The sequence below is a fragment of the Ranitomeya variabilis genome, chromosome 2 (genome assembly GCF_051348905.1).
Source record: "Ranitomeya variabilis isolate aRanVar5 chromosome 2, aRanVar5.hap1, whole genome shotgun sequence".
NCBI classification, from domain to species: domain Eukaryota; kingdom Metazoa; phylum Chordata; class Amphibia; order Anura; family Dendrobatidae; genus Ranitomeya; species Ranitomeya variabilis.
The window spans coordinates 566,082,967-566,096,667 of NC_135233.1; the positions used below are offsets into that span (position 1 = coordinate 566,082,967).

General features: G+C 43.5%; 1 protein-coding gene across 1 annotated transcript in view; it reads left to right on the forward strand.

Moving 5' to 3' along the window:
* NKD1 (NKD inhibitor of Wnt signaling pathway 1) overlaps positions 1 to 13,701 on the forward strand; it is a 132,165-nt gene that overhangs the window by 85,757 nt on the left and 32,707 nt on the right. Inside the window, exon 5 of the mRNA XM_077288218.1 lies at positions 12,162 to 12,265. Coding sequence (XP_077144333.1) covers positions 12,162 to 12,265 — 104 coding nt within the window. The remainder of the gene's footprint in view (positions 1 to 12,161; positions 12,266 to 13,701) is intronic.

Genomic DNA, 13,701 nt, shown 5'->3' on the forward strand with positions numbered 1-13,701 from the left:
ATCTCCTATTCCTTCTGATGTCATATAGTGACCATTAGCTAAAATTACCTTTTCAGACTTGCTTTCATCTAGATTAATGAAGAAATCCTTATCACGTGTCATGTGAGCAGTCGCTCCAGAGTCAATACACCAAACATGGTTTGCATATGGGCTTGTGCTGACCCCAAATGCAGTCGCAATACATGCATCTTCCTTCTTTACAGCTGTTTTAACCTTTTGATGACTGTCCTGCTTTTTAAACTGATTCATTCTTGCTTTCCACACTCTGCAGTCTGCTTTAAGGTGACCAGGCTTTTTACAGACAAAACATTCACGAGTTTCCTTTAAATGACTCTGAGCTTTAGAAAAGTACTGTGTCTTTAATGCTGTTTCTGCTTTGCATATATTATTGCTAATAGTCTCTGACTTTCTCTTGTATTTATCTGCAAGTTTCCCTTTCACATATTCTAGTGTGAGTTCATCATCTGGTCTGGCATCTAATGCAGTCACAAGCGTGTCATAACTTTCTGGAAGACCACTTAATAGTAATGCAGCAACATGAAAATCTTTAATTTCTTCACCAATACCCCTTAGGCGCTCCACAATCTCTAGGGTGTTTCTGATATAGTCCTGCATATGCTGGCCATCACTTAATTTAGACTGATACAGCTTTCTCATAAGATATAGCTTATTGCTGAGATTTGACCTTTCATGCACTTTCTGTAATTCTTCCCACATTTTCTTTGCAGTATCACATTTGCATACATGTACAATCTGGTTATCATCTATGCTGAGGGAAATAGTGCTTTGTGCTTTCTGATCAGTCTCTAGCCAATCACCCGGTACTGGGTCAGGCACAGGCTGTTCAATACATTTCCATGTACCCTCTCTTATAAGTAACATCTTTACCTTGAATTTCCAGGAGCTGTAATTGTGATTTGTGAGACTTGGCACTGTGTACTTCACTGCATTCCTTTCTGTAGACATTCTTGTCTCTTGTACCTCTTTTTTTTGTTTGTTACTGGCCCTTTAAGCTGCGCTGTCCGGTGCTCTGTACACTGCGGTACCTTTGCGTTCCGGTGTCCTTGTATTCCGGGGGTTCCTCTGTGCTGTCTGCGCTTGGCTCGCTGCTTATTCCGGTGACTGGGCTTTTTACCATTTACTTTCCGGTGGCTGGGCCCATAACCTGTTAGCCGGAGTATTACCACAGCAGCGCGTGTTACTTCATATAAGCAGCAGAATCCAACGTAAGGCAAACTGTGTTTAATATATGCAGCTTGAACTGGAACAAAATAAGAAAGCTTTGACAGTAACTACCGATATAATCTAGTCCATGTAACACATGTCTCTCTGCGAAGGAAACAGCAGCAGACTGATGCAATCAGTGAGTGTCCTGTGACCTTTTTTTTTTTTTATACAAACTTTAACAATCACAGCATAGCTGACAAATGAACACTCATAGACATTCAATGCAGACTACAACAGGAATGGAGTTGTTGCATTTAAACTTATTCCAACAAGTGGTCACATGAATGTAATAATTGGGGATCAGCAGAGTAGTGGTGATGACTGGCGGGGGATTGAAGAGGTGAGTATAGTATGGCTGTTGGCTACATTTTTATAAACCCCAGAAAACCTCTTTAATTCACTTTATTTTGTTATAATAGCAAATATGATGACGTTTCAACACAATAAACCATTTATGGATCATTTTAGGTCATCCATTTTGGGAACACCTCTCTATGTGCTAGAAAGTATATGTGGCCATTGCTTCTGCTGGAAATGACAGCTGATCGCCATCCTAACCTTCATGAGACCAGCATGTCAAAGCATAAAGCAAGGGATGGTTATTAGTTAATAATGCATATGAATAAAACTTAACAAATTATTGAATTGCATAAGTATATTTGTATTTATTTATGCACATGGTAATGGCTCCTAGTGCATAATAATGCTCGAAATTGGTTGTGTTCCTTGTCTGGCTTGTACTTTGCCCAAACACACAGTGCATTATTAGGACTGATCAGACATTGCACAGACCATGCGGCTCATCTCTTCTCATGATATACTCCATACTGGTTTTGAACTGTTAATAAACTTCGTGCAGATGATAGAGGAGATGGCAGACGTGAGTTGTAATTCTTGCTCATTAGGATGTATGGACCACACACAGAGCATGACAACAGCAGAATTCTCATCATGTTCCATATGATTGAGCAGATCACATTGCCTACATTATAATGAGCCTGAGCCATCGGATCCCCGTATCAGATTTCCCTCCCGTGTAGCATGCACTGAATGTGACTTTATGCCACCTACACACATTTCCATCATCTACGATTTTATCATTACAAAATCTCTCTTACCACAAAAAAGTGATTGATGGAAGAGACAAATGTTGGGAGTCGTAGGGTTTGTCCACTTTCCAAAAACATTTCCTTATATGCAGAAAATACAAAAAAATGTCATTTTCTTACCATCTCCAGGTGAAGCTCTGAATCTCGGCAACTACCCCGGCCTTAAATGTTTAGTTACCCTCCACATAGTGAGCTGACTGATGGAATCTCAGATTATTCTGAAGGCAGCAAGAGACACAGAGGCCATAGGAGGCAATCGGTGCAATATTTTTACTTAATTGCAAAAGTGATTTTTTTTTTAGCCCAAAATATATGCATTTAATTAAAGCAAACCTGTCACCAGGATTTTACTGAGTAAACTTCAGGCATTGTCAGGTTGACGTTGTTAAACTGATTGAAATGATACCTGGGCTGAAGAAATCCATCTTGTAGTTCTTGTGTAATCAGTGTTAGACGTTTTCAGTTAATGATGGTCCCTGTTGTGATTTTGCTTTTTGCTCCCTCTAGTGGTCATTAGTGATTTGACTCTGGAGCGTCTGTCTTTTCCTATATCCTCACCTGGGCCGTTAGTTCAGGGGCGTTGCTATATAAGCTCCCTGGACCTTCAGTTCAATGCCTGGCATCGTTGAAATCAGAGCTAATCTGTTGTGCTCTTGTCCTCTGATCCTGGTTCCTGTTTTTCAAGCTAAGTCTGCTTCCTTGCTTTTTGCTTTTGTTTTGTTTGGTATTTTTTGTCCAGCTTGTTCCTTTCTGTATCCTGACCTTTGCTGGAAGCTCTAGGGGGCTGGTGTTCTCCCCCCGGACCGTTAGACGGTTCGGGGGTTCTTGAATCTCCAGCGTGGATTTTTATAGGGTTTTTGTTGACCAGATAAGTTATCTTGCTATATTCTGCTATTAGTAAGCTGGCCTCTCTTTGCTGAACCTGGTTCATTTCTGTGTTTGTCATTTCCTCTTACCTCACCGTTATTATTTGTGGGGGGCTTGTATCTTGCTTTGGGGTCCCTTTCTCTGGAGGCAAGAGAGGTCTTTGTTTTCTTCTCCTAGGGGTAGTTAGATTCTCCGGCTGGCGCGAGTCATCTAGCGATCACCGTAGGCATGATCCCCGGCTACTTCTAGTGTTGGCGTTAGGAGTAGCTATTTGGTCAACCCAGTTACCACAGCCCTATGAGCTGGATTTTTGTATCTTGCAGACTTACACGTTCCTCTGAGACCCTGTCCACTGGGGTCATAACAGTATGCCAGGCCAGTACTAAATGTTTAATGCATTGCAGAAGTGGGATTATAAGAAAGAAAATTTTGAGTTTTTTTTTTTCCTCTCTCATTTTTTTTTTTCTTTTCACCTTTACCTCAGAGTGGCTTAAGCTTGCTGCAGACATGAATGTCCAGACCTTGATTACAAGTGTGGACCAGCTTGCCGCTCGTGTGCAGGGTATACAAGATTATGTTACCAGAAATCCTAGGTCTGAACCCAAGATTCCGATTCCTGAACTGTTTTCAGGAGACCGATTTAAGTTTAGGAATTTCAGGAATAATTGTAAATTATTTTTGTCCCTGAAACCTTGTTCGTCTGGAGACTCTGCTCAACAAGTAAAAATTGTTATTTCATTCTTACGGGGTGACCCTCAGGATTGGGCTTTTTCGTTGGCGCCAGGAGATCCGGCATTGGCTGATATTGATGCGTTTTTTCTGGCGCTCGGTTTACTTTATGAGGAACCCAATCTTGAGATTCAGGCAGAGAAAGCCTTGTTGGCTATGTCTCAGGGCCAGGACGAGGCTGAGGTGTATTGCCAAAAATTTCGGAAATGGTCCGTGCTGACACATTGGAACGAGTGTGCACTGGCCGCTAATTTTAGAAATGGCCTTTCTGAGGCCATTAAGAATGTTATGGTGGGTTTTCCCATTCCCACAGGTCTGAATGATACCATGTCCCTGGCTATTCAAATTGATCGGCGGTTGCGGGAGCGCAAAACCGCAAATTCCCTCATGTTGTTGTCTGAACAGACACCTGATGTGATGCAATGTGATAGAAAAACCGCAAATTCCCTCATGGTGTTGTCTGAACGGACACCTGATTTGATGCAATGTGATAGAATCCTGACTAGAAATGAGAGGAAAATTCATAGACGCCGGAATGGCTTGTGCTACTACTGTGGTGATTCTACACATGTTATCTCAGCATGCTCTAAACGTATATCTAAGGTTGTTAGTCCTGTCACCGTTGGTAATTTGCATCCTAAGTTTATTCTGTCTGTAACTTTGATTTGCTCACTGTCATCTTATCCTGTCATGGCGTTTGTAGATTCAGGTGCTGCCCTGAGTCTTATGGATCTCTCATTTGCTAAGCGCTGTGGTTTTATTCTTGAACCATTAGAAAATCCTATCCCTCTTAGGGGTATTGATGCTACGCCATTGGCAGAAAATAAGCCGCAGTATTGGACACAGGTTACCATGTGCATGACTCCTGAACACCGCGAGGTGATACGTTTTCTCGTTCTACATAAAATGCATGATTTGGTTGTTTTGGGGCTGCCATGGTTACAGACCCATAATCCAGTCCTTGACTGGAAGGCTATGTCAGTGTCTAGTTGGGGCTGTCGTGGTATTCATGAGGATTCCCTGCCTGTGTCTATTGCTTCTTCTACGCCTTCGGAAGTTCCGGAGTACTTGTCTGATTATCAGGATGTCTTTAGCGAGTCCAGGTCCAGTGCATTGCCTCCTCATAGGGAATGTGACTGTGCAATAGATTTGATTCCAGGCAGTAAATTTCCTAAGGGAAGACTGTTTAATCTGTCGATACCTGAACATACCGCTATGCGTTCATATATCAAGGAGTCTCTGGAGACAGGACACATCCGTCCGTCTTCTTCCCCTCTTGGTGCGGGATTCTTTTTTGTGGCTAAAAAGGACGGATCTTTGAGGCCTTGTATTGACTATCGGCTTTTAAATAAGATCACTGTCAAATTTCAGTATCCTTTGCCGCTGTTGTCTGACTTGTTTGCCCGGATTAAAGGTGCCAAGTGGTTTACCAAGATAGACCTTCGTGGTGCCTACAACCTTGTGCGCATTAAGCAAGGGGATGAATGGAAAACCGCATTCAATACGCCCAAAGGTCATTTTGAGTACTTGGTGATGCCTTTTGGGCTCTCTAATGCCCCTTCAGTTTTTCAGTCCTTTATGCATGACATTTTCCGGAACTATCTGGATAAATTTCTGATCGTTTATCTGGATGATATTCTGGTTTTTTCTGATAATTGGGACTCGCATGTGGAGCAGGTCAGGATGGTCTTTAAAATTTTGCGTGAAAATTCTTTGTTTGTCAAGGGCTCAAAGTGTCTTTTTGGTGTACAGAAGGTTCCCTTTTTGGGGTTCATTTTTTCCCCTTCTGCTGTGGAGATGGACCCAGTCAAGGTCCGAGCTATTCTTGATTGGACTCAGCCCTCGTCAGTTAAGAGTCTTCAGAAGTTCTTGGGTTTCGCTAACTTCTACCGTCGTTTTATCGCTAACTTTTCTAGCATTGTGAAACCTTTGACGGATATGACCAAGAAGGGCTCCGATGTGGTTAATTGGGCTCCTGCTGCCGTGGAGGCTTTCCAGGAGTTGAAACGTCGGTTTACTTCGGCGCCTGTTTTGTGCCAGCCTGATGTCTCGCTTCCCTTTCAAGTTGAGGTGGATGCTTCAGAGATTGGAGCAGGGGCCGTTTTGTCGCAGAGAGGCCCTGGTTGCTCTGTTATGAGACCTTGCGCCTTTTTCTCTAGGAAGTTTTCGCCTGCGGAGCGAAATTATGATGTGGGCAATCGGGAGTTGTTGGCCATGAAATGGGCATTTGAGGAGTGGCGTCATTGGCTCGAGGGTGCTAAGCATCGTGTGGTGGTCTTGACTGATCACAAAAATCTGATGTATCTCGAGTCTGCTAAACGCCTGAATCCTAGACAGGCCCGCTGGTCATTGTTTTTCTCCCGTTTTGACTTTGTTGTCTCGTATTTACCAGGTTCAAAGAATGTGAAGGCCGATGCTCTTTCCAGGAGCTTTGTGCCTGATGCTCCTGGTGTCGCTGAACCTGTTGTTATTCTTAAGGATGGTATTATCTTGTCAGCTATTTCTCCAGATCTGCGACGTGTGTTGCAGAGATTTCAGGCTGATAGGCCTGATTCTTGTCCACCTGACAGACTGTTTGTGCCTGATAAGTGGACCAGCAGAGTCATTTCCGAGGTTCATTCCTCGGTGTTGGCAGGTCACCCAGGAATTTTTGGCACCAGAGATCTGGTGGCCAGATCCTTTTGGTGGCCTTCCTTGTCTAGGGATGTGCGGTCATTTGTACAGTCCTGTGGGACTTGTGCTCGAGCTAAGCCTTGCTGTTCTCGTGCCAGCGGGTTGCTCTTGCCCTTGCCTGTCCCTAAGAGACCTTGGACACATATCTCCATGGATTTCATTTCTGATCTTCCGGTGTCTCAAGGCATGTCTGTTATCTGGGTGATATGTGATCGCTTCTCCAAGATGGTCCATTTGGTTCCTTTGCCTAAGCTGCCTTCCTCTTCCGATCTGGTTCCTGTGTTTTTCCAGAACGTGGTTCGTTTGCACGGCATCCCTGAGAATATTGTGTCAGACAGAGGATCCCAGTTCGTTTCCAGATTCTGGCGATCCTTTTGTAGTAGGATGGGCATTGACTTGTCGTTTTCGTCTGCTTTCCATCCTCAGACTAATGGACAGACGGAGCGAACTAATCAGACTTTGGAGGCTTATTTGAGGTGTTTTGTCTCTGCTGATCAGGACGATTGGGTGACCTTCTTGCCGTTAGCTGAGTTTGCCCTTAATAATCGGGCTAGTTCCGCCACCTTGGTTTCGCCGTTTTTCTGCAACTCTGGTTTCCACCCTCGTTTTTCTTCGGGTCATGTGGAACCTTCTGACTGCCCTGGGGTGGATTCTGTGGTGGATAGGTTGCAGCGGATCTGGAATCTTGTGGTGGACAACTTGAAGTTGTCACAGGAGAGGGCTCAGCGCTTTGCCAACCGCCGCCGCAGTGTGGGTCCCCGACTACGTGTTGGGGATTTGGTGTGGCTTTCTTCCCGCTTTGTTCCTATGAAGGTTTCCTCTCCCAAATTTAAACCTCGTTTTATTGGTCCTTACAAGATATTGGAAATTCTTAATCCTGTATCCTTTCGCCTGGATCTTCCTGTGTCGTTTGCTATCCACAACGTGTTTCATAGGTCCTTGTTGCGGCGGTACGTTGTGCCTGTGGTTCCTTCTGCTGAGCCTCCTGCTCCGGTGTTGGTTGAGGGCGAGTTGGAGTACGTGGTGGAGAAGATCTTGGATTCTCGTCTCTCCAGGCGGAGGCTTCAGTACCTGGTCAAGTGGAAGGGCTATGGTCAGGAAGATAATTCCTGGGTGGTCGCCTCTGATGTTCATGCGGCCGATTTAGTTCGTGCCTTTCACGCCGCTCATCCTGATCGCCCTGGTGGTCGTGGTGAGGGTTCGGTGACCCCTCACTAAGGGGGGGTACTGTTGTGATTTTGCTTTTTGCTCCCTCTAGTGGTCATTAGTGATTTGACTCTGGAGCGTCTGTCTTTTCCTATATCCTCACCTGGGCCGTTAGTTCAGGGGCGTTGCTATATAAGCTCCCTGGACCTTCAGTTCAATGCCTGGCATCGTTGAAATCAGAGCTAATCTGTTGTGCTCTTGTCCTCTGATCCTGGTTCCTGTTTTTCAAGCTAAGTCTGCTTCCTTGCTTTTTGCTTTTGTTTTGTTTGGTATTTTTTGTCCAGCTTGTTCCTTTCTGTATCCTGACCTTTGCTGGAAGCTCTAGGGGGCTGGTGTTCTCCCCCCGGACCGTTAGACGGTTCGGGGGTTCTTGAATCTCCAGCGTGGATTTTTATAGGGTTTTTGTTGACCAGATAAGTTATCTTGCTATATTCTGCTATTAGTAAGCTGGCCTCTCTTTGCTGAACCTGGTTCATTTCTGTGTTTGTCATTTCCTCTTACCTCACCGTTATTATTTGTGGGGGGCTTGTATCTTGCTTTGGGGTCCCTTTCTCTGGAGGCAAGAGAGGTCTTTGTTTTCTTCTCCTAGGGGTAGTTAGATTCTCCGGCTGGCGCGAGTCATCTAGCGATCACCGTAGGCATGATCCCCGGCTACTTCTAGTGTTGGCGTTAGGAGTAGCTATTTGGTCAACCCAGTTACCACAGCCCTATGAGCTGGATTTTTGTATCTTGCAGACTTACACGTTCCTCTGAGACCCTGTCCACTGGGGTCATAACAGGTCCCCGTCTGCCCCCCGTCTCTAGAGAGCCCATTCTTTACCATGAGTCCATGGACTCTGCTGTGTAATTATATTCTTATCCCTGTCAAAAAGATTCTGTCCTCTGGGGTAATGATTTCAGTCTAATGAATGTAAACAAAACACTGATAATCACTTTTGTGGAAAGGAATTCACAAAATGTTCATAGGCTTGTGCATGCTGGGAATGTGTGCTGCACGCTGACGCTGGGATACGTCTCGTCACTATGTAGGACTGTTTATGGAGACACCCTATTATCAGTTACCCCAGAGAACAAGCGAAGGTTTAAAATTAAACTAAGTGGACCGACTTAAAAATCACATGAATCACCGCAACGATTGTATGTCCTCACAGGCGCGCCGTGTATGTAAAATGACTTTTAGAAAAAAGTATATGCATTCAAGAAGAAAAGCTTCTAACATTGTTCCATGCCAGGTAAAACTAGACATTCCCCCCACACATTAAGCACAAAGTTCACAGGTCATCTGGTAAATTGTACCAGGATTATGACGGTTGGATTTATCAGATCGGAGGACAATTAGGAATATGGGATTACCAGAGGAAAAAAAGTAAAGTGTACACATAAAAGTTCGTGTAAGTACAGGCAGCAAACTTAACAAAAAAAGATACACCAATAAAAATGTCACATCCAATAATTAGATTGAATAAGTACACACCTTTTATTACCAATAAGTAATCATAGAATTTCACCACAAACGGTGGTATCAAAAATAAAGCAAAAGTAAACGGTAAATCATGGTAGATGACTAGGAGGGATACGTGCTTGTAAAGTTACATCAAAGAGATTGTAAGGGCAATACAAACCCATGTGTTTCACTAATTGTCTAGCTTCCGCAGAGCTACTAAAAAGACTGATCCATAATAATAATAATCTTTATTTTTATATAGCGCTAACATATTCCGCAGCGCTTTACAGGTTGCACACATTATCGTCGCTGTCCCCATTGAGGCTCAAAATCTAAATTCCCAATCAGTATGTCTTTGGAATGTGGGAGGAAACCCACGCAAACACGGAGAGAACACACAAACTCTTTGCAGATGATGTCCTTAGTGGGGTTTGAACCCAGGACTCCAGTGCTGCAAGGCTGTAGTGCTATCCACTGCGCCACCATGCTGCCCATCCATCCATCTGGTCCACTGACTGAAAGAACTCTGGTGGTGTTTTACTAGATCTCACATCCGGGACACCGTTTGAGGTCTTGAGATTGGGTTGGGTCAGTTAGTGACTTATTTCGGCTTGTAGATCTATATCCTAATATCAACCTCCCAGTAAGAACCCTCCATCTGGTCCAACAAGGGGAACATTTTGGATTCCTCATGGTTTTCAAACTGACTAATCCACTTTAGGTTCACAACTTATGTTATATACATAACTGAAGAAACAGTTGTGATCTACCACAATTATGCAGTATTTGTTTGTTCCTTCGGCAGTGTATTGGACGCATACTTCTATCACTGTACCAGCCTCTTGGCAGCTACAGTGTTTAGATGAAATTACCAGCCAATGTGCCCACGTGCTGCTAGGTTTCTTCACAGTCTTTAAGATGGTACACGTGAGCAGAACATAATATTTGCTGGATATCAAGGCACGTAATGTATGTTCTTATGTGTGTGTGTGCATATAAGTATACACGTGTGCATGTTTGGATGTTGGACCACGTACCTGCTCTCTGTTGATGTTTAGACATGCGGATAATTACTTACTATGCCTTTTTTAATGCCATTAATAATTTTTTTTACAAGCTACAGTAGAAATTAGTAACAGTTTTCAGTAAAATTCAGAAAAATTAAAGTGTGATTTGGGAAAAGTATTTTTAAGGAGCTGAATTCATGTCAGTGTAAATGTTATTGGTATTTTTCTTATTATTCGTTGGTTACTTCTTCGCATGTCAGTTGCCTTATGACTCGTAAGAACAATACATCCATATACCATATAATAATTGAAGTGAAGAGTGTTTGACTGTTCTATCCCTAAGTATTAGATTAGTCTTTTTTTCAAGTCAGCATGTAATTCGCATTAAAATATGCAGCGTTGGTGGATTCCACTGTTCCGCTAAAATTTTCACATCCTCACTGATCAAAAGCGAATCTTGCTGCTATTTGTACATAGAATCCAGTCTAAAGCTGATAAGATCCCACATCTTTTTATAGTTGGTGAAGGAGAGAGCGCTTTGATGTTTTCTGGGAGGGATGGAGGGGGGTAAGATTTTCCATACGGGTGTTTGGCTAACACAACAAACACTGTTTAAAAATGTAACTTTGCTTAATTAATTAGCGATTCTGTTTAATACCCCTCTGATCTCAGTCCAACAAGGTATTTTGAGCCTTGAGAAAAAGAACTTCAAAGTGCTGTTTAAGATGGTCTGAACAGGGGTGTTAACCTATTCATTGCTGGAGGAGTGCCAGCATCTTTTATCAGGCAAACAATTAAGTTGTAAAGTCTTAGGGGCACTGGTTCATTGCACTCAATAAAAGGTAGGAAGTCGAAATCTTCATTTGGTGGAGAATGCGGGCACGTAGTATACAAATCATACTTTAATAATAATTTAATCAAGCTGGTGATAACCATAAAAAATAGCATTATTGTAAAAGTGTATTTTTGGGCAGAAGTTAAAAGATCTTGACTTTGGAAGGGTTTGAAGTTACCTACAACTCCTCCAAATCTTACTCAGCCATTTAGTAAGCAGATATCAGAGGGGGGAAGGTGGAAGTATCCAAACTGCTTTCCTGACACTCTTGGCACCTTTTTTTAATAATGTAAGGATTCACCTGGTTATCTCTATAAGGAGATTCTCCCCTTTACTAGATTTGATAGTATCCAGTACAGGGAGTAATCATTTGATATGAGCTGATGATGACACGAGTGCAGTATAAAGCTGTCAAGAAATGGAAAGGCAGAAAAAAGCCAAAGAACTTTACTGTAGCAACAGAGGATTATAAGTCATTAGGCTTTTAGTGCTTTACAGATCCATTATTACAAGAGAAAACTTTGCATATTACATTTTTGCCTAGAAATATACACTAGAGCAAATGAATGCACTGGAAATGCATCTCACAATTAAGCAAATGAAGTGATAGCTTACAATGTCTGAGAATGCTAAAATTCAGCATCAAAATCCAACAAGGAAAATGTCAGGGACCACTGCAGCCAATCAGGGACCTTTGATCGGTAGCAGCCTTCACATTTCATTTGAACAAGAAGAAACATCTCTCTTACTGTTTGGCCAATATGTGAAGGCTGCAGATAATCATTGTCTTTCCTTCTCCCCCTTTCACTTATGTTGCTGCCAGGAGACTGTGAGGATGACAAAATAGATCTGAGTTATGAACATACTGTAGGTTTTTTTTTTGTACACCACTATGTGCCAAATAAGTTTATCTTTTAAAATAGTAAACAGTCACTTTAATCTGGACACAAAACATGCATACATTTTACAGTGCAAATATCCCCAGATTGTTTTTTTTCCTGGAAGTATTTGGCAAATGTATTGCTTTTATCATTGCCATAACCTGGTTTTCTTATGTTCTGCAGTTGCTCTCCCTCCTGAGAAAAGCGAGGGTCTTTTTTCCTGCGAAGACAAGAAGGCAGGAGACAAAGACACAGACGGACGGGCAAAGAAACAGTTAAAATTTGAAGTATGTTCTTCGTCATCATCACTTGCAATGTTTTTTTTATTTGCTTCACAGACACTTTTTATGTAGACAGGAAAGAAAAGGAAAGGTTTTCAAGTGATAACAGATTATTCTGCAATTGGTTTAAGCAACTACCTCATATTTTCAGTAAGATGGCTGCAATATAAAGTATAAAGGGAATCTTGCAGTAGGATCAACCCCCTATAAAGTCTATATGGGCATGTAACTATTAGAAAGTTGATTAAAATGATATCTTGATATCTATAATACAATGTTTTATTCCAGAGAAATCCACTTTTTTCTTAATGTTAAGATCTATGGGCCGGACATAGATCGCCTTGGGAATCTACCCCAGGGTTTGTTTTAAATGAAAGGAGATGTGTGAGACATGTTTGGGTGATAATCTTCTCTGCTGATCTACAGGAGTTGTAGCGCCCCCACTGCCGCAGGGCCGAGGGGTACCCGGTACCGGGCCTTTGAGTCTCTGTCCTGGGGTTGTCACGGTGGCTAGACCCGGTCTGTGACCCTGCTGAGGGGCGCCCAATGAAAGGAGTGGGTGGTGATGATGTTGTGGTGGTGCGGTGCAGGTCGCAGTAAATAACGAGGACACCAGGTTGCAGTCTCTTTACCTCTTTACTGAAGGCTTCGAGTTAGCCAATCCAGAGCACTGTTACCCGGGCTGTCTGAGACCGGCCGGTCCAAAGGCACATTAGGAGTTCCCTTGACAGGTGAGAATCAGCGTCCACCTGCTAGCGCCTATGTGTTGTAGTCCTTCCCTGCTGAGCACCCCGGGATAGTCCTCACAACTGATTCTGTCTGCCTCTGATGTTCGTTCTCTCTCTGTCCCCCAGATGATATGGCAGGACGCACCCGTATGACGGGGTAGGCCTGGAGTTCTTCCGGGACTCTAGAGTCGCCCCTCTCCCACAGCTGCCTCCGTTGTCTGCTTAGGTGTTTAAGTGAGACAGCCAACCTATAATTGGCTGTCCTGCCGTGGTTTAAAGTAATGCTTAAAGTCTCTTACTTTCTCGGCGTTCCGGCCACCGACTGTTTGCGCCTCAGAAGGATGTTGCCTCGATCTTTCAGCACGACTCCTTCTGGTCCTATTGCCTCTTTGCTGTATTCCCGTTGCTCACTTGTTGCGTTGTTCTCTTAGGAGTCTGCCAGGATCCCATCCCTGACAGGTCCTCTCTCTAGCTCTTCCCAGTTACTTCTCCCTGTCTTGTTGTCCAACCCCCAGTTTTACCAGAGTGTGAGGAGTGGCCTACTAGATAGAACCACCCCCCCTGGTGGCCGGAGTGTGAAGTGTAGTGTGTGATACCTGGTCAGGTGAACTCCCTTAGTGCAATCAGACACAACATCACTCCCCTTAGCGGCAGAGCGATGTTACTGCAACGACCAGGACTCTGGGGCGCTGCACTCCCCCCCGGTTAAATCCA